Source organism: Ammospiza caudacuta, chromosome 7 (genome assembly GCF_027887145.1).
Source record: "Ammospiza caudacuta isolate bAmmCau1 chromosome 7, bAmmCau1.pri, whole genome shotgun sequence".
NCBI lineage: Eukaryota > Metazoa > Chordata > Aves > Passeriformes > Passerellidae > Ammospiza > Ammospiza caudacuta.
In genome coordinates this window covers 4492606-4514343 of record NC_080599.1, presented here as the reverse complement: position 1 = coordinate 4514343, position 21738 = coordinate 4492606, and the positions used below count along the sequence as shown (strand labels likewise).

The window sequence follows — 21738 nt, the reverse complement described above, 5'->3', positions numbered from 1 at the left end:
CACAAACCTCTCACAGAGTCTGTATCAAAAGGGAAACATCAAGTACTTTGAAAAAACTGAAGTACCTTGAAGCATTAATGAGCCCACTGAGTGTTGTTACTGACAAAGACTCTCCAGGGACTAATTACAGCAGATTATTGGAGGCCATGATTGCACAAACCTTTCAGAGACTCCAAGGCAAAAGCCAAACCCAAAGTCCTTTGAAAAACCTGCACAGAGGCTCCCGGCACAGAGGCAGCTCCTGGCAAAGGCAGCGCTGCAGAGAGACAGCTCTGCACAGGAGCAGCTCCTGTGCACAGCCCAGCAGGGCTGGGCACTGCCTGCAGCCACCCCGGGCACAGCACAGGGGCACGGAGGGGTTAAACTCAGCCTGGGCTGGGAGCACAGAGCAGAGCTCACTCAGGGCTCACTAGAGCAGAAATCAGCCCAGGTTTGAAACAGTCATTCCCTGGCTGTGGGAAGAGAAGCTGCAGTTCCTGCAGGGATCTCCTGGAGCTGGCACATCCCACAGCTTTGAGGACCTTTCAGGAGGACTCTCAGAGCTGCTCCAGGGCAGGGCTGTGGCCCTAGGGCAGGGCTGGCTTTCCCTGCTGCCCCAGCCCAGGCACAGCCCAAGGCAGCTCCTGTTGCCAGGCTCTGCTGCAGGGCTGAGCAGCCGGGGCTGCAGCCAGGGGTGCCCAGGGCTGTCCTGCAGAGCAGGGTCCTGCAGCCCAGGGTGCTGTGCGGGGGCAGGGACTCTGCTGCCTGCCCAGGAACGCTCTCAGCCAGCCCTGGCAGCTGTTCCCAGCCCAGGGGGGGAAGCTGTGGAGGGAAGGAGCCACCCTGAGCAGGGCAGGGGCTGCTGCTGAGAGGGGCTGGGTGGGGCAGGGCTGCTCCCAGCTCCAGATCAGCCTGGGCACAGCTCCGGAGGACACTTCCCAAAGAAGGTAAGCCAGGGATTGCTGTAAATGTCAGGAGCTTTCCTGAGAGTGTTTTCAATTTCCTACTTAGAGAAAGATGGGAATATTGGGGTGGTGACAAAAAGTTTCTTGTACTTTTTACATTTTTATATATTTGTAGCTCTCTAAATTACTATTATATAGTTACAATACTATAATCCTTACTTAACTCTATTAAACTCTTAACTGTATTAAACCACTATTATATTCTTATATAGCTTTAATCCTGAATTAAATCTAGTATGTTTCCTTACCTTTCTCTTAATAACCTGACTGTCTAAATATATTCCTAAAATGCTGTATAGTCCTATTCTTTTATATAGTCCTGAAATACTATATAGTCTTCCAGGAACTGGACAAATAGGAGCATTTTGGGTTTTGAGAATGAGCAGAATATGAGCAGTCATTATAAAAAGTGAAGGCAAAGAAGCCTTTGCACCTACTCCAATGGGTTGACCCAGGGGTGTGTAACTAGGGAAACTGAATCTCCTTTTGGAGGTTCCTGTTAAATATCCTAATTATGAACCTTAATAAATTGTTGAAATCAGGAGGTGGGTGTGCCCTTTCCCACTGGGACACCTGGAAGCTTCCAATAAGTGTCTGGCTTTTACTTTACTTTACTGTTCTAACACTGCTGCAAGGGTTTTTTTTTTTTTCTCTTTGGATTATAAACAACACAGGGATGAGAGAAGCAGAACAGGAATTGTAATCCCAGAATCACAGAATATTCTGAGTTGAAAGGGACACAGAGGATCATCAAAGGAATGTTTGAACATTTACACAGACTCCAGAACTGTGATTAAGCTGGTCAGTATCTCTGCTGGGAGCCTCCCAAAGGCCCTCAGCCACTCCTCAGCCCTGGACAGCAGCAGCATCACCTCTGCAGGGCCCAGCAGGGCTCTCCTGAGCTGCCCTTGCCCAGCTGCACACAGAGTCTGCCCCAGCCAGGGCCCTGCACACAGGCAGGTTTCTGTAGGGCCCCGGCCAGGGCACACAGGCTGGGATGGGCTCTGTGAGTGCTGGCAGGAACAAGGCTCCTCTCAGGAGGGAATGTCCAGGCCCAGGGAGATACTCAGAGAAGGAGAGGGGGCTGAAGAGAGCAGTGCTGGGGGCAGGATGAGGGCACTGTTGGTGTGTGGGAGGTGCTGGGCACAGCTGGGCACGGGAACACTGTCCTGAGTGCCCGGCTGTCTCTGCCCTGCCCTCACAGGCACAGCACCACAACATCTTCTCTTGGTTCTGCCCTGCCCTGATATTGTCACTGTTATCTGCTGCTCTCAGGGAGGCTCTGGCATTTGCAGCAGCTGAGTCAGGCACTGCCCTTGGCATTCCTGCCAGGCAGGGGTGTGTCCATGGGAATGGGGTGTCCAAGCTTCCCTGGCACCTGTGGGGCTGTGGGCAAAGCAGTCCATCGGAAAGGGGAATGAGCTGAGCCCCCTCCCTGAGATCCCATCATGGACACAGCCAGGGTTCTCCTTGCTGTGCCCTTCCAAGCTCTGAGCTGCCCTCCTGGGTTCAAATCTGTGCCAGAGCCTCTGGGAGTTCCCTGAATGTCCCGTGGGGAACTGCAGAGGTGCCACAGCTGAGGAAATGCTGCTGGGTTTGCCAAGGGAGCCGTGAGTGTCTTTGGCAGAAGGGGGGGCTGAGACCTTACCCAGACACCTTTAGAGATGGTAAGACATTCAGGGATCCTATTATCTGGGAAGGGGCTGGTTTATCCCAGGGTGACCTGGGAGTGTGACTGTGCTCTGATTGCAAACAAAGGTTCCCCCCAGAGCAGGAATGGGGGGTGAGTGAGTCCCAGCTGTAGGGACTGTCTACAGGGAATGGACCAGGTTTGGCTCCAAGCAGCCTCTCCTGACTTGTCACTGTCCTTTCTCCATGAACAGGTCCCCATCAGCCTCAGCAAATGTCCAACAGCAGCTCCATCAGGCACTTCCTCCTGCTGGCATTGGCAGACACGTGGCAGCTGCAGCTCCTGCACTTCTGCCTCTTGCTGGGCATCTCCCTGGCTGCCCTCCTGGCCAACGGCCTCATCATCAGCGCCATAGCCTGCGGCCACCACCTGCACACGCCCATGTTCTTCTTCCTGCTCAACCTGGCCCTCAGCGACCTGGGCTCCCTCTGCACCACTGTCCCCAAAGCCATGCACAATTCCCTCTGGGACACCAGGGACATCTCCTATACTGGATGTGCTGCACAGCTCTTTTTCTTTCTTTTCTTTATCTCAGCAGAGTTTTTCCTCCTGACCATCATGTGCTACGACCGCTACGTGTCCATCTGCAAACCCCTGCACTACGGGACCCTCCTGGGCAGCAGAGCTTGTGCCCACATGGCAGCAGCTGCCTGGGCCAGTGCCTTTCTCAATGCTCTGCTACTCATGGCCTATACATTTTCCTTGCCCCTGTGCCATGGCAATGCCCTGGGCCAGTTCTTCTGTGAAATCCCACAGATCCTCAAGCTCTCCTGCTCACAGTCCAAACTGAGGAAACTGGGGCTCATTGTTGGTAGTTCCTGTTTAGGTTTGTGTTGTTTTGTGTTCATGGTTTTCTCCTATGTGCAGATCTTCAGGGTTGTCCTGAGGATCCCCTCTGAGCAGGGACGGCACAAAGCCTTTTCTACCTGCCTCCCTCACCTGGCTGTGATCTCCATGTTCCTCAGCACTATTGTCTTTGCTCACCTGAAGCCCCCCTCAGTCTCATCCCCATCCCTGGATCTGGCCCTTTCAGTTCTGTACGCGGTGGTGCCTCCAGCCCTGAACCCCCTCATCTACAGCCTGAGGAACCAGGAACTCAAGGCTGCAGTGTGGAGACTGATGGCTGGATGCATTCAGGAACATTAAAATGCTGGCCAATTTCTGCCAATCACTTCTACTAAAAGACATCTTTCCTACTTCTTGTTGCTTTGGTTTTGGTTTGTTCTTTTTTTCCTTTGTATTAGTTTTTCATATTGTCCACAAAGGAATGTCATTGTTTTTGCCATTTCTCATTTTGTTTCTCTCTAACTTCCCTATGGCCAGAGACTGTGTCAATGAGGGGCCACGCTCTTGTGGCTTTAAAGGAACTAAAGGATCTCCCAGCCAAGTTTTTTTGCATAGATGCCCTTTTGTTCCCTTCTCTGGAGCTGCAGCAGCAATGTCTGTGTGCAGAGCTGGGGGCAGATCAGTGTTGGCACAGCAGCTCTGCTCCTGCTGGCCACACCATTCCTGATCCAGCCCAGGAGCCATTGGCCTTCTTGGCCACCTGGGCAGACTGCTGCCTCATGTCCAGCCTGCTGTCCATCAGTCCCTGCAGGTCCCTTTCTGCCTGGCTGCTGTCCAGCCATTCTGTCCCCAGCCTGTATGTAGTACTGCAGGTGTTGTTGTGGCCAAAGTGCAGGACTCGGCACTTGGTCTGTTTAAACCTCACTTTGTTGGATTCACCCCCTAGATCCACCTGTCCAGGTCCCTGTGCAGAGCCCTCCTATGCTCCCACAGAATCAACACTCACACCCAGCTTGGTGTCATCTGCAAAGATGTCCTTGGTTCCATGAGGCCTCTCATTGTCACAATGGCCTCCTTGTTACACCAGGCCCTGCACTGTGACACTGGCCTCCTGTGTTCCATAGGGCCCCAATATTTGACAATGGACTCCTTGGTTCCATGGGGCTTCACAGTGTCACAATGTTCCCATTGGTGCCACAGTTTCACAGTGGCTCCTTGGTCTATGGGGCCCCAGAGTGTCACAATGGCCCCATGGTTGTTTTGCGGAGAAAAGAAGAAACCTCACAACTTTGTAAAAGTTGTAAAGCCCGGTATGCTTTTATTACGACACGTGCCGGATGCAAGTCCCCCAAAAAGGCATGCGTACCTCTGAAGACCTCAGGTCTTCTTTTATCCCCCTTCCAAATGCATATGCATACAGTTTCACAATAAGTTCATATATATTCATTCCGCGTGACATTTAGCACCAGTTCTTCTTTATCAAAGGAATTTCTAAGTCGGGGGCAAATCGACCTTGTGGTCTTTTCTGTTTTTCTTTCTCTGTCTCCTTGCTGTCTCGGCATGCAAGTTTTTCTTTCAGCTTTGGCCTCACAGACTTTTCACCTTTCTTAGACACTTCACCTAATTCAGAATGGATCTTTACTCTGTCTCATTCCCCCCCTTTCCTAGGAAATAAGTAAATTCTTTTACTTAATGAAACCTTCATGACAGTAAGTGTCTGTCCTGGTTTAGGACAAATTAGGGGAAATCTCCAAAAGGGAGCCCCCCAAAAACAAAACAAACCTCCAACCACCCCTCCCCCAACACTGGGTTCGGGAAGGAATTTCTCGGAGGAGCAAAATGGAAAACAAAACCTATTTATTTACAAGTAACAAAAGAACACTCCCCAACACAAGAAAAGAAAAGAAAACAGAAAAAACAGACTGTGTGTTGAGAGGGCGCGGCGCTTCTCTGCAAGCTTCGGGTGTCCTGGACGTCTTCAGGTCACGTCCGGAGCCGGTCCAGTATCTTCAGGGGAGGGTAAGAAAGAGGGAGCAAGAGAAAAGGAAAAAAACAGCACAAAAAAGCAGAAAGCAAGCAAGCAAAGCAGCTAGCCAAGCCAAGCAGCAAAAGCCAAAAGCAAAAAAGGCCTGGTCAAACACTCCCCCCTCTCTTCCCCGCCCCGCCGCAGCAAGACGGCCGGGGGGGGGAAGAGAGAAAAGGCACAGCTGCCAGACACAACACACGATATTGGGATAAAGGCTGTCAACCCACGACACTCCACCCCTTATCCCATATCGTGAATATACAATAAAAACTTTCATTTCACTTACTCACACCTTTGACACTTACGCATTCCTCTCATCTTACTTGCTCAGACCTTTGACACTTACATTTTCCTTCTGTCTCACATTCAACAAACAATGACATTCATATATGAATCTCATCCCACAATCAGGTCTCCCTGAGGTACACACCGTGTTGTTCCATCTTTCTGCATTATCCACCATGTATAACCTGGTCCTTGAGCAAAGACAATCCCACGGATGGGTTTGTCTGTACTCGAGGCAGGGTTGATCCATACTGTCTTTCCCAACAAACCTCTGACATGGGCCACTGGGGCTTTATCCCCATCTACTATATTAAGGAGCTCACACTGAGCAGGACCCGCTCGGTTGGTGGAACCTCGAGTGTTAACTAACCAGGTAGCCTTTGCCAAATGCTGCTCCCAGTTTTTAAAAGACCCCCCACCCAATGCTTTTAAGGTGGTTTTTAACTATCCATTATACCTTTCCACTTTCCCTGCAGCTGGTGCATGATAGGGGATATGGTATATCCACTCGATGCCATGTTCCCTAGCCCAAGTATTAATAAGATTGTTTTTAAAATGAGTTCCATTATCCGACTCAATTCTCTCGGGAGTACCGTGCCTCCAAAGGACCTGCTTTTCAAGGCCCAAGATAGTGTTACGGGCTGTGGCATGAGACACAGGGTAGGTTTCCAACCATCCCGTGGTGGCTTCTACCATGGTTAGTACATAGCGCTTGCCCTGGCGGGTTTGAGGCAGTGTGATGTAATCAATCTGCCAGGCCTCCCCGTATTTGTACTTAGACCACCGCCCCCCATACCAGAGGGGCTTCACCCGCTTGGCCTGCTTGATGGCAGCGCACATCTCACAGTCACGAATAACCTGAGAGATACTGTCCATGGTTAGATCCACCCCTCGGTCTCGTGCCCACTTATAGGTGGCATCTCTACCCTGGTGGCCTGAGGCATCATGGGCCCATCGTGCTAAGAATAACTCTCCCTTATGCTCCCAGTCGAGATCTATCTTCAACTCCCCTATCTTTGCAGCCTGATGTACTTGCTGGTTGTTTTGCTGCTCTGCATTAGCTCTACTTCTGGGGACATGGGCATCTACATGGCGAATCTTCACAGGTAACTTCTCTACCCGAGTAGCGATATCTTTCCACTCTTCCGCAGCCCAAATTGGTTTTCCTCTTCGCTGCCAGTTCGCCTCTTTCCATCTCTTCAGCCATCCCCATAGAGCATTGGCTGCCATCCAGGAATCGGTATACAAATAGAGCCTTGGCCACCTCTCTCTCTCTGCAATACCTAGGGCCAGTTGAATAGCTTTGATTTCAGCAAATTGACTGGATTCACCCTCTCCTTCAGTAGCCTCTGCAACCCGTCGAGTGGGACTCCACACAGCTGCTTTCCACCTCCGTTTCATCCCTATGACACGACAAGAACCATCGGTGAATAGAGCATAGCGTGTTTCTTCTACTGGTAACTGATTGTATGGCGGAGCTTCCTCAACCCGGGTCACTGGCTCTTGTTCCTCATCTGCGACACTAAAGCTTTCACCTTCAGGCCAATTTGTAATTATCTCCAGGATCCCAGGGCGATTTAACTTCCCAATTCGAGCGCGCTGCGTAATGAGGGCAATCCACTTACTCCAAGTAGCACTGGTGGCATGGTGGGTAGAGGGAACCTTTCCTCTGAACATCCATCCCAACACCGGTAGTCGGGGTGCCAAAAAGAGTTGTGCCTCTGTACCAATCACCTCCGAGGCGGCTTGGACTCCTTCATAGGCGGCCAAGATTTCCTTTTCTGTTGGAGTATAGTTATCTTCAGACCCCCTGTAGCTCCGACTTCAAAATCCCAATGGTCGGCCTCGGGTCTCGCCAGGTACCTTCTGCCAAAGGCTCCAGGACAGACCATGGCTCCCGGCTGCAGAGTAGAGCACGTTCTTCACATCTGGTCCCGTCCTGACTGGACCAAGGGCTACAGCATGAGCGATCTCCTGCTTGATTTGCACAAAAGCTTGCTGCTGCTCAGGGCCCCAATGGAAGTCGTTCTTCTTGCGGGTAACCAGATAAAGGGGTCTCACAATCTGACTATACTCAGGGATGTGCATCCTCCAGAAACCTATAGCGCCTAAGAAAGCTTGTGTTTCCTTTTTATCAGTTGGTGGGGACATGGCAGTGATTTTATTAATAACATCCACAGGAATCTGACGCCGTCCATCTTGCCACTTCACCCCCAAGAACTGAATTTCTCGGGCAGGTGCCTTGACTTTGCTCTTCTTAATGGCAAATCCAGCTTCCAAGAGAATATGAATTATCTTCTCTCCTTTCTCGAACACTTCTATTGCCGTGCTCCCCCAAACAATGATATCATCAATATATTGCAGATGTTCTGGAGCCTCACCCTCTTCTAGTGCAGCCTGGATCAGTCCATGACAGATGGTAGGACTGTGTTTCCACCCTTGGGGCAGTCGGTTCCAGGTATACTGCACTCCCCTCCATGTAAAAGCAAACTGAGGCCTGCATTCTGCTGCCAGAGGGATGGAGAAAAACGCGTTAGCAATATCGATGGTCGCATACCACTTTGCTGCCTTAGACTCCAGCTCGTACTGCAGTTCCAGTATGTCCGGTACAGCCGCACTCAGTGGTGGAGTCACTTCATTCAAGGCACGATAGTCCACAGTCAGTCTCCATTCTCCGTCAGATTTTCGCACAGGCCAGATAGGGCTGTTAAAGGGTGAGTGGGTTTTACTGACCACCCCTTGGCTCTCCAGCTCTCGGATCATTTTGTGGATGGGGATCACGGCATCTCGATTCGTCCGGTACTGCCTGCGGTGCACTGTTGAGGTGGCAATTGGCACTCGCTGCTCCTCTACCTTCAAGAGTCCTACTGCAGATGGGTTCTCTGATAGTCCAGACAAGGTGTTCAATTGTTTAATACCCTCTATCTCCACTGCAGCTATTCCAAAAGCCCACCTGAATCCCTTAGGATCTTTGTAATAGCCATTCCGGAGGAAGTCTATGCCCAAAATACACGGAGCCTCTGGACCAGTCACAATCGGGTGTTCCTGCCATTCCTTCCCAGTCAAGCTCACCTCAGCTTCCAACAAAGTCAACTGTTGTGATCCTCCCGTCACTCCAGCAATGGAAACAGGTTCTGTCCCCACGTGTTCCGATGGCATTAAGGTACACTGTGATCCAGTGTCAACCAACGCTTCATAGTCTTGTGGCTCTGATGTGCCAGGCCATCTGATCCACACCTTCCAAAAAACCCGGTTCTCCCGTGCCTCTTCCTGGCTGGAGGCAGGGCCCCTCTAAGCCAGATTGTCCTTCTTTCCTTGGGCATATGCCTTAGAAGTTCCTTCAAGGGGATCGGACATGTCATCGTCATCATTATACTTAACATCTCGGCTACGAGCGACCGGAGCTGCTATCCTTTTGGTGATACTTTCTCTTTTCTTCAAATCACGCACCCGTTGTGCCAAAGCAGCGGTGGGTTTTCCATCCCATCTCCTCATGTCTTCTCCAGACTCACGCAGAAAAGCCCATAACTCAGTCCGTGGGGTGTACCTTCTCTCCCCATCAAAGGAGCGCCAGCGTTGGACACCAGGACCTCTAATTTGTACAGCTGAGATTTGAATAAGGTCCTCCTTAATCTCTTCCCGGAGTTTCTTATGATTCTCCTCAATTTTATCCTCTAGTTTCTGCAGTCGGGTTTCCACTGCTGCAATTCTGGCATGAGTTGGGCCATGCACAGCATCTGCATACGCTCGAAGCTTCTTTGCCATATCGAGCACAGTCTCATATGTATCATCCCGCTTCATTGTTGCTAGGGCAGAAGCGTATTCAGGTGGCCCAAATCGCACGAGTTTCCTCCACATTACAGGTGTGCATGGTACCAGGTCCGGATTTCTAGTTGTTGTGTCATCTGAGAAAATGAGCTCTGCCACCGCCATCTCTCTCAGGCGTTGGATCCCCTGTTCTATGGTCTTCCACCGTGTCTGCTGCATATAGAGATCATCCGTACACAGGTATCGTTCTGCTACGCTTCTTAGGACCCGTTCCCAGAGGCTGTGAGGGTTAGCCCCCCTCATCATACCTTGATCGATGACAGGATCATGTGACAGGGATCCCAAATGCCTCGCTTCAGTACCATCCAAAATCGTAACCTCCCCTGCAGCATCCCAAAGGCGGACTAACCAACTAATTATAGATTCGTCAGGTTGTCGTCTGTAATCCTTTCTTAGGCCTCTGAGGTCCTTCAGAGAAAAGGAGTCAATATTAGCTCCAGATTCTGTGCCCCTTGATGTGGCCTCTGATTTTGGTGAGGGTCCTTCTCCTGCATCATCATCCTCATCATCCTCCACCTTTCGATCGGTCTTGCCTTTACACTTTCCACCTCTTGTATTAGCTGCAACAGCCATGGTTTGGGGCCTACTGTCTGATGCAGCTGCTAGCCTGGAGCCTGGGAGGTTAGCTGCAGCCTGGGTCACTGGGGTAGTAACTAACTTATCACCCTGTTCCCTTTCTGCTATCTGCTGCTCCACAGTATCTAGCAGAGTACGGTAAACAAATGCCAAGGCCCAGCTCACTGCAGTAATCCTTTCTTCCTTAGTGTTACCATGGCACTTCTCCCTCAAATACTTTGCCACCTCGACTGGATTCTGAATTTGATCAGATGGAAAGTCCCAGTCCATAGGATCAGAAAATTCCTTTAAAGTCTGGCCCATGTCCTCCCATTTCCCACTCCAGTCAAGATTTTTCCTGCTTTGTTTTACTCCTAAGTCAGGAGTGTCTCTAACCCCTCTAGAAATCTCAGTCTTCATTTTATACACACTCCAGACAGTATAGAAAAGGCTTAATAAATTAAATGCCAGAAAGATGGTTTCTTTCAAACTCAGGGGAAATTCAGTATTTTCTAATAGAGATGTCAACAATTTGGAGGACAAGAAGGAAGACAAAGGCTGAAAAGCCCCTTCCCCTTCTTCTCCCCAAACAAACTGAGTAAACAACCATAATAACAGTCCATACATTCCTGAAATAAAGTCCAGCATTTTTATCCGACACATCATCATACATAAGACCAGCACAATGACTATTCTGGTTAGTGCCCCCCGCTTACAAAAGCTACTTATTAGGGCCAACATCAGAGCTATTTTTGGGTAAGGAAATAACCCCAGGGACCACAAAAGTATTAAAACTTCAAAAACCCCTAGGGACCAGAACGACCGGCAAGCTTCCACTCCAAATGACATTATGAATCACCGATATGCCCACAAAATAGCCAAAACCAAAATATTATTGTTATAGGTTTTTTTCCACTGTTTTTTGGCCTCCCTTTCCCGGCCAACGCACCAAAAAGTATATTGTCCTGGTTTAGGACAAATTAGGGGAAATCTCCAAAAGGGAGCCCCCCAAAAACAAAACAAACCTCCAACCACCCCTCCCCCAACACTGGGTTCAGGAAGGAATTTCTCGGAGGAGCAAAATGGAAAACAAAACCTATTTATTTACAAGTAACAAAAGAACACTCCCCAACACAAGAAAAGAAAAGAAAACAGAAAAAACAGACTGTGTGTTGAGAGGGCGCGGCGCTTCTCTGCAAGCTTCGGGTGTCCTGGACGTCTTCAGGTCACGTCCGGAGCCGGTCCAGTATCTTCAGGGGAGGGTAAGAAAGAGGGAGCAAGAGAAAAGGAAAAAAACAGCACAAAAAAGCAGAAAGCAAGCAAGCAAAGCAGCTAGCCAAGCCAAGCAGCAAAAGCCAAAAGCAAAAAAGGCCTGGTCAAACACTCCCCCCTCTCTTCCCCGCCCCGCCGCAGCAAGACGGCCGGGGGGGGGAAGAGAGAAAAGGCACAGCTGCCAGACACAACACACGATATTGGGATAAAGGCTGTCAACCCACGACAGTGTCTTTTAGTGCTTCACCATGTACGTTTGACACAGAGGTTAGTACAGCTATTCGTTGTAGCATTCTCCAGTTCCAAATTAACATATATAATAGATATATAATATATAATATAATAGATAATCCTAATCTTATCCCAACTAATATTAGTAAAACTACAATGGAGTGGCACAATTTATTAAAGATTCCATTTGCAGTTTGTGACCACCCAAAGATCACATCTCACCAGTGATGATCTATATTTTGTTTTATTCTTTGTAGAACTCTGGTTATCTCCTTTGTATCATGTTGGACAGTAATTAAGGTTTTCTTTCCGCTTCCTTGAATTCCTTTCAAGCCTTCCAATAGGTCTTGGTGCTTAATTAATTGTTTTACCAATGTAAGGTTCATCCCACTAGGGGTAGGTGGTAGTCTGTGATACATTGTGTAATTGCCTTAAATCAGCTGGTGGGATGTTACTGGTACGAAATACGAAAAATCACACCCAATAATCTTAACAAAATTACAAATACAGAGATTAGAATGGTTTCTACTAGACAGAATAACATCATTGCTATCAATTTGTACAGCAGCACAAGCAGTTCTCAAGCATACACCCTTTTCCAGTATATACGAGCACAGTTTTCTGGTCAGTGACTGGATGAATTTCAAAGTGACAAATACTCTGTTCAGTGTCCAAACACACATCCTGAACATTAATAGTATTGCTTTCGCAAATGAATCCCATCTCTTCTCTAGTAATGCAGGATTCCAAGTTTACTGTCTGCCACTTTCCATTCATCTTTTGTGCCCACACTCTATGTTCTGGAGGATAGAGTATTGTTTTTTCATGGTTTAATCCTAGGGCAACGATGGGATGGATAACATAAACAGTGGCATTACGTATGGTAAGCACAAAGGCAGTTGCCACATTAGAAACAGGATCATAGGTGAAATTCACCATAGTCCGCCAGGATTGAAACTTCCTTTCAATATCAATTGCATTATCCCACACAATTTCTTGAATTTCAGCTGGAAAATTACTTTCACCCCTTTCCCATATGATCAGAGCTGCTGTTGCTTGTATCCATAACTGTTATTGTATACAACTGACAGCTAAAGCACATTATCTTGAACTGTACTAAGTGCTTCTGCTGTCAGCTTGTGGTCTTGGTCCCTGGCCTTTTCATACTTCCTTACTTTGGCAGTACTTTTGAAATCTGTCACTGGCTAGTTCCTAATGCCAATAGAGATTACTATAAAGGCTGCTTCAATTTTGTTAGGCTACCTGCTGCAGTGGCCAGTTTATTCACCAGTATTTCTGAATCAATTCCATTTAAAACTCCTAATTTTGTCCCTAATATACCAGTTAGATGTTTGTTATGGGGAACAGGAACTGCTTTCTGTCCATGACCATCCCTCCCTGCCAGAGGGATGTGCTGGGCTCACACTGCAAATTCAGACATACTTCACAAGTGTATCTGACAGAGGTTTGGGTCATACTTGAGGCAGATGTTTGTTCTGAAATGTAGAGACCTCAAGGAATCTCCTTCCCCCTCCAAAGCACCTGATTTCCCAGATGTGTGGCAAGCAGGAATGTCTCTCCTGGTCTACAAAATCTCACCCACCTTGCCCCTAGCTTCAGGTCCAAGCCTCAAGTAAATAATGAAGGGGAAGTGTGAGAGAAGAGCCTAAATTCATTGCAGTGCCTCAGAAGAAACTGGGATCAGGTTTCTGCTACTTGAAACACTCAGCACAAAAGTGATGCTCAAAATCCTACAGCCTGCTGCTGAGCTCTGAGGGGGGGGGTCTCTCTCTACCTCTTTTAAGCAGAATCCAACCGCCTCAGACTGCGACAATCATTGATCCAAATCTCAGTAGGAAAAGGGATAGCTATAAATAAAGAAAATCACCTTCCTTGCTTGGGTTAATTTACCACCTGCAGTTCAGCACCCTTTACCAGCCATTGCCTGAGTGTTCAGCCAACCAGCTTGGAAAATGACCTAAGGAAACTGATTTCTTGGTGTTCCTGGTTTTAGGCACCAGGAGAGCTGGCTCCTTCCTTTCTTGTCCTGAGATATGCCTGTTTTTGTAACCATGTTGTCCAGCCCTCAAAGGAAGTTTTTAGGAAGGAGGAGCAGGCTGGTTGGATTTTTGAGATGCTAATTTGCATTATCAACTCTACACATTTGAGAGACCATTCTGGATTGAATAATAGCTGTTGTTCAGTCACATTCTTTACTACGTTAGGTTCTAGTTTGGAGTTTGGGTAGAGTCTGAACTAGTAGGGGGTGTATAAGGCCCTGCTATGGTAAAAAGGGCAGTGTTCACTTTGAATTCAAATGAAAGTCTGATAGTAATTTGAGCTCAAAGGCAGGTCACTTCTACAGGCTGTATCAAGGTGAAATTACACCAACAGTCTGATTCACTTAGGTTATCACAGACTTCCTGGTGTTCATATACACCAGGGGAGGTTCAGACACTAATTACATCTGGTCTCTCATAAGCTACCCTATTGATGACCTGGCACCCGACTTTGATTTCTTCTCCTCAGATTCCTTGAAGTGTCCACAGTTCCTGTTCCTGCCATTCCTGCTCCTCACATACCTGATTCTCGTGGATTACTACAGTAGATATGTTTAAATCTTTTATCTCAGAAGGTTTTCCTATGGATCCAGTATACTGATTAAATTCCAGGGACCAAGGCCATTCAGCATTGCTTTGAATAGAGCTACTCTCAAGTTCTAAAACTTCAGTTATGATTACACACAATACAATTCTACAAACTAAAATATGAGCTACTCCCGACCGCAATGTACTCATTTTGCCTGAGTAAGTTTTAATCTCAGTTCATTGTCTCCTGGCGTCACTCCTTAAGGGGTTTCTGGGCCTTCTTCACCCAAGAGTGATGAATCCAGGCATCCTGCTCCTTGATTTTGATTGCAGTGAAGGTGGTGAGAAGTACTTGCAGTGGTCTCTCCCACTGCGGTTCCGAAGTCTTCTCTGTAAGAGACTTAACATATACATCATCCCCAGGCTATCTAATTCCCTGCTCCGAGTTCCAGCCACATGTACTCTGAGCTGTTTGCTTAATGCCACCATGTAGGTGGACATTCTGGACATTCTCTTTGTATTCTATATGGTCTTCTATAAGGCATTCTAAAAGGACTCAGCATTCCTTTAGCTCAAGATTTAGTTTGAATTTGCAATAGTGCTAGTGAAAGAGCTTGGGCTAGGGTAGATTAACTTCTTGCCCCAGTCTTATTCATTCTCTCCACCTGGCCGCTTGATTGGTGGTGGTATGAGGTGTGAAGTTCCTAATCTATGCCCAGATGGCTACTAATCTGTTGCACTATTTTGGAAATGAAATGTGATTCTTTATCTGAGGATATCATGGCTGGAACTCTGAAGCGTGGTATTATTTCTTGTAAAAATAATCTGGTCACCTCTTGAGTTTTGACAGTTCTGGTGGGGAATGTTTCTGGCCACCCTGAAAATGTATCTATGAATACCAGTAAATACTGATACCCCCCTTTCCTTGGGAGTTCTGAAAAGTTGATTTGCCACTGCTGTACAGGCCCATGGCCTCTCCCAGTCTGACCGAGTTTTGGCCGGGGGGTATTTTGGGGTTAGTCTGGAGGCAAGGATCACACTGTCAGCTCACCTTAGTGATAGTGGCATATAAATTCCTGACAACGATACAACGATTGTTTCAATCAGATGTGTGTTCTAGAAAGCCTGTGGAAATTACTACTTCAAAGTCAATACTTCATTTCAATACATTCTGTATCACTCGCAGCCTTGGTCATTTTGAGAAAGGAGCCACACTCTATAAAAGGCTTTTAAGTAGTTAGGCCCTAGTGTGTTTTCTAGTGCCCTTCCTTCACTAGTAACCACTAAAAATGGGAAGGGATTACTAGCTCTCTTTAAATGGTAGCCCACCCCTTGCAGTTGTACGTCTCTTTTGATTAGTATTATTGTATTATGGCTTACGTTTGAGGAAAATGTGTACCTCACCCTTTGCTGCTTTCTTTGCCTCTCCATCTGCCAGCTCATTTCTTTCTTCTAATTTTAAGCTCACTCTCTGGTGTGCCTTAATATGCTTTTCCAGGTAGCTGAACTGCTTCCAGCAGCTGGATTGTCTCTTCTTTCCCTGTGAGGTCAGCAGTCCCCTCTCCTTCCAAATGGCTCCATGTGCATGTATAACTCCAAATGCATACCTTGAGTCTGTGTAGATGGTTATTCTCCTCCCTTTTGCCCTTTCCAGGGCACGGGTCAGGGTAATTTTCTCAGCCTTCTGCGCAGAGGTACCTGTTGGTAAGGGTCCAGACTCTATTACCTCTCTGCAGGTAGTCACTGTGAACTTTGCAATGTCGCTTTCCTGTCAGTGAACCAGGTCTCTGCATCGTCTGGAGGAGTGTCCTTTAAGTCTGGGTGGCTGGAGTAGGTAGCTTCAGTGGTCTCTAGGCAACTATGATGTACTGCTTCTCCTTGATTCCACTGAGAAAAGAAGCTGGGTTGACAATATTAGTCACCACTATCTCTACATAATCTTGCTCTACCATTATGGCCTGACATTTCAGAAACCTCTGTGGTGAGAGCCAGTGGCCACCCTTTACTTCCAGTACTGCGACACTGTGTGGGACACTAGCACAGTCATTTTTGTCCCAGGGTAAACTTGCGTGCCTCTTGAATATTCAGCATGACTGCTGCTACAGCTCTGAGGTAACCTGGCCGTCCGTTGGCTGTTGCATCTAGTTGCTTAGAGAAGTAAGCAACTGCCCTTCAGTATGGGCCCAACTCCTGAGCCAATATTCCCTGGGCAATTCCTTGCGTGGAAAAACAGAAAGAGTGCTGGAAGTTTCAAAGCTGGAGCAGACATGAGGGCACTCTCTCTAGCTGGCGAAAGGCCCGTGTGGCGTCTCTTGTCCACTGGAGATCTCTGTTTCCATTGGCAATAAGAGCATAGAGGGGTCTGATGAGCAGTCCATAATTATAAACCCACAGCTGGCACTACCCTGCCGTGGCTAGGAGGGTTCGGAATTCTTTTATTGTCTGGGGTTTCGGGGTTTGGCATGTGGCTTCCCTGCCTTAAAGTCTGCTGCTCAGCACTCACTTCTTACCCCAGGTAGATTACCTTCTGTTTTACTACCCGTGCCTTTTTCTTTTGGACTCTGCATCCTTGGAGTCCTAGGAAATTCAAAAGGCTTACCATCCAGGCTTCCCTCATCCGAGTGGCTACTAGAAGATCATCCACGTACTGCAACATCCTCCTTTCCTCTTGTGGAGCTTCCCAGGACTCTGGGTCTTTGCAAGGTGTTGTCTAATAGGAGTGGGGAATTTTTGAAGCCTTCAGGCACATGGACTATGTGAGCTTGTGTTTGAATGCAAAAATTTTCTGGCTGGCTTCGTGGATAGGGAGGCAAAAGAAAGCATCTCTTAGGCCTAAAACAGTGAACCAGGTTAGCTCAGATGTTAGACAAGTTAGTAAAGTATATGGATTTGCTACCACAGGGTATAAATTCTGTGTTATCTTATTGACAGCCCTCAATCCAATACTATAAATTATTGGGCTGATTCCTTTCCTATCTTGCTTTTGAGGGTACTGCTCACTTCTCACTGGTTGTGTTCCTTCCTTAAGCTTGATTACTATGTGGGAGTATTTTTCACCTTCCTTGGTACAGCAGAGGCCTATACCCTCGAAAACACTTATTTACTTACTGTAATATCTCCTTACTAATGTCTTTCTTAATTTCAATGGCTGTTAATGTTAAGCCTAACATCTTTATATCATTCATTTGCCTCCAGAGTAACCTTTCTCATTTAAGAATGTTTAGCAAATTGAGCAAATTGTACAAAAGCTTCTAAGCACACATAGTAAACGTTACTTTAAAGGTTTGCAAAACTATACCTTCTCAGACTGGCCAGTTTTTCCCCACACTACAACATAAACATTCTCCACAGGTAGTAAAGCTTTATTTAAAACTGAATATATGGCCCTTGTGTCGACTAAAATTCTACCCTTTTCTTTCTTCTGATGTCACTGCCTCTCACAGAGGGGTTACATCCTAGTTCTGGATGAAATTGAAATGCCAGGAGCAGGATGGGTTCAAGTGGGTATACTTTTGGGGCCTAAGTCTTCTTCCGTTTTGGGGAGGTCATCTTTATCCTTCCTCCCTTACCTTAGGAGGAGCCTTTAACAAATCATATGTACTCATTTTGCGAACTGTAATCGCTTTGCATTTCAGCATGATAATCTTTGTTTGACTTCATACGTTGCTATCTTATGCTGCAAGCTGAACAATACATTTGATTTGTTTTCTCTTTGCCTTGTTTTCCTCAAGGGTCAAGACCAGAGGGTGGTCTGATCTCCCAGTCTCTTTGCCATTCTTGGTGATTTCTTAAAACAAAAAGACATATCAGCATACAAAACCCCATCCCATTTACCTTCCTATTTTAAAACAGTTTTAACTGCAATGAAGTATTATAAATCTTTTTATTTTCTGAGCTGCTCTTACTGGCAGCCTTCTCCCAGTGAGCCCCTCTTAAAAGGGGCTAATTTAGGAACTTCTTTGCTCTGGTCAGTTCTCATTATCTCTTTTTCCTTGCCCTGTCTCGGTTCCCCCCAAACTTCTCTTTACAAAGCTTTACAGTAGTTTCTCAGTCTTGCTCCCACACCCCCACACAGATCCAGGTGGCAGGTATCAGATGTGATTTCCCACACACCTTAAGATCTTAAGAGCCTTAAGATCTTAGGTTCTGAATCAGCTTGATCAGCAACCTTTAATTTACACTCGGGGCATGTGCCCTGATGCTTATTAGAACAGCAATACTAGCGTTTCTCACAAACACCGCACTGCAGTAATACCCAAGCAGCGTGCCAGCCTCTTGATGCACCAAAGGCTCCCCAGAATTGCCCGCAAAGGCAGGCTATTCTGTTTATTACAGAGAACTCTAAATCCTTCCCGCAGGCCGTTCCCAGTCCAGACTTATTATAGTACCAGCTGAAGTCTCATAAACTCATTCATCTCTTCTATCTAAACTCTGTTTTCCAAAATATCAATCTTTTCTAGTTCTCTTCTTGCACAATCTAATTAAGCACTGTGTCTACTTACACTTGTTTTACTGCCTTGCAGAAAGACTGTGCATGTCACAGCCGGAACTCTGATATGCCCACAGACACAGACACAGACACACATACCCCCCCCCTTTATCTCAAATTCACTAGAGCCAAGGCTTGAATTGCTGATGGGGGGAGAATTCTTGGAATTTCTTTAATTCGCTTTATCATAGTTAAGCATAAATCAGCATACCATAGTTCTTCTGTGTAAAATGTTACTCTTGTTGCAAACAAAATCTTAAAATCTCCACAAACACCACTATACAATCTGAGAATCAAATTACCACAATGCAGTGGAAGAAAATCACCGCACAAAATCACTGGGAAAGGGCATATCTCTCAAAGTGCCCACTTTTCTCAACACAACACAGCATACCATAATTCAGCATTTACTCACATCAGTTTTTCCTGGACACAATCAAAATAACAGCACACAGTCCAGAGATCAAATCCAAACATCCAGGGCAAAGGAACTCTCTGAGCTAGTACTCTCATTTAAAATGTACCAAATTTACACAAATCACTGCATGTAAACACAATAGATACCATCACTGATGTTCCTCCACTCGCTTCTCTGCAGGGCACTTCTCTCCCTCCCCCTACAGCCTGCTGCAGCCGGCACCTCAGGCCTAACTCAGCTGCTTCAAACACGGGACGTACTCACCCCCACGCACTGTAAAGCACTGTAGATCTACTCTCTTTTATACACCATACACTTATACACTTGCACGATTAGAAACACAGTGCACTGACCGTACAATGAATTAACCATACAGCGACACAGTGTTTGACACACACGCACAGAGAGATTCACTCGACCCACCCCCAGGGTCGCTAGCAGCTGCTCTATCAGACAATGAACCCCCATACAGTGTCCTGACACTATACATACACACACACATAGAGATTCATTCGACCCACCCCTAGGGTCGCTAGCGGTCTGCCCTGTCAGAACAATGAACCCCCATCTCTACTCCAGCTGCTCCATCAGCTGGACCCAGACATCTCTGAGTGATTTACTCCCTAGGTCTCTTTTCCCCCAGGGGCCCCTCAGTACATACCATATCTTCCTCTGCAGCCAGCAGGTCCTTGTCTGTCCTCGCAGGAGGCAAGTTGAGACAAGCGGAGACCCACCAGGAAAAAAAATCCTAGGGCGCGCCTTGGAGGTCCATTTATCCTCCCTGCCCCTGCGGGGACAGAGAATCCCTGGCTGGCTCGCCATAATGTTTTGCAGAGAAAAGAAGAAACATCACAACTTTGTGTAAAAGTTGTAAAGCTTGGTATGTTTCTTACAGCACTGGACGCATGCGGAGATTGCTATCCTAAAAAAAGGCATGTGTACCTCTCAGAACTTCAGATTTCCTTTTATCTCCCCTTCCAAATACATATGCATACAGTTTCACAATAGGTTCATACAGATTCATTCCGTGTGACATTTATTGCCAGTTCCTCTTTGTCAAAAGAATTTCTAGGTCAGGGCAGATCGACCTTGTGGCCATTTCTGGTTATTTTTCTCTGTCTCCTCACTATCTCTGTCCTGCAGTTTTTCCCTTCAGCTTTGGCCTTACAGACTTTTTACCTTTCCTAGACACTTCACCTAATTCAAAATGGATTTTTACTCTGTCTTATTGGGCTGGCCTCGTGCTCCTGGTTTTAACCCCCTGGGCCTTCATGGGCCCATCCCTGGGGTAGGACTGCTAGTTGTTTACCCAATCAGAGTCAGGGTAGCGCCAGCTTCTAGTGTGTGATTGATTGACAGCTGGGCCAATCAGAGCTGGGTTAGCACAGCCCCTACTGTGTGATTGACAGCTCTGCCAGGCCAGGGCTGGGGCAGGGCTCTGTCCCACCACAAACCAAGGCCTGACCCAGCCCTGGCCCCACACGGGCATTACAAGCATCCCAAGGTGTCTCGGGACATTGATCTCATCCAGCCTCTGACAGCGACAATGGTGGCACTACAAAACCTCATGGAACCATGAGTCAGTTGTGACAATGGAGATCCAAAGAAACTATGGTGAGACTGTGGAATCCGGGAATCATGGAATCAAGGAGACCATTGTGACACTGTGAGGCCCCATGGAACCAAAAGGCCATTGTGACCCTGCAGGGCCTCATGGAAGCAAGGGGGCCATTGTGACACTATGGGAACTTGTGGAAACAAGGGGATCATGGTTGCACTACTGGGCTCCAATGGAACTAAGGGGCCATTGGACACAGCAAGGCTTCATGGAACCAATAGGCCATTATGGCACTGTGGGGCCTTGTGGAACCATGGAGACCATTAAGATCCTTAAGGACTTGTGTAACCAAGAGGCCATTATGACACCAGAGGGCATCGTGGAAGCAAGAGAACCATTGTGACACTGCAGGGCCCTGTGGAAGCAAGAGAACATGAAATAGATGTGGCAGCCTTGGCCTCCCAGGGGTCATCTGACAGGTCTGTTTGACCTTGGAATGTAGAAGGCCACTCCCATCTGCCAATGAAACACCGGGGTTTTGGGCTTTTCTTTTTCTGGAAAAGAACTGTCCGTTTTTTCCAGGCATCCATGGCCAAAATCAGGATTCCACCTCCCAACGTTTGTCTATCCAAGGATTGCTCCCAGACGAAAGCTGCAGGACAGAAAAGTCTGGCTTGTCTTTCACTCCTGAGGGGCAGCATTCACCTGTTTTCCAAACACTTGAAAGGAATCTGTGCTTTTCTTTTTGTGAAAAAAAAAAAAAAAAACTCTTCTCCAGGCACAAATGTTTTAAATTGGACTCCGCATTAATAATTTCAAATATCCAAGGGTTGCTGCAAGCAAACCTGCCAAGACAGGAAGGTCAGGCTTGCCTTGGCCTCTGGTGGCTGCCATTCATCAGCTCCTGAAACATGGAGGTTTCCTCCGTGGTTTCCTCCCTATGGAGACCAATGTGACTTTTGGGAGCCTTGTGAAATGAAGGGGCCATTGTGGTACCACAGAGCACTATGGATACAAGGGACCAATGTGACACTGTGGAGCCTCATGGAACCAACGACATCATTGTGG

General features: G+C 47.3%; 1 protein-coding gene across 1 annotated transcript; it reads left to right on the top strand.

The window, feature by feature from the left end:
- Window positions 1-2847: 2847 nt before the first annotated feature.
- LOC131559709 (olfactory receptor 14C36-like) lies at window positions 2848-3780 on the top strand. The gene has a single exon (XM_058808143.1). It carries the CDS (start codon window positions 2848-2850, stop codon window positions 3778-3780), a length of 933 nt encoding a protein of 310 aa, XP_058664126.1.
- Window positions 3781-21738: the final 17958 nt, after the last annotated feature.

Bases quoted from the DNA above. Each gene is read 5' to 3' on its own strand.
- LOC131559709 (XM_058808143.1), top strand. From the start codon at position 2,848: ATGTCCAACAGCAGCTCCATCAGGCACTTCCTCCTGCTGGCATTGGCA.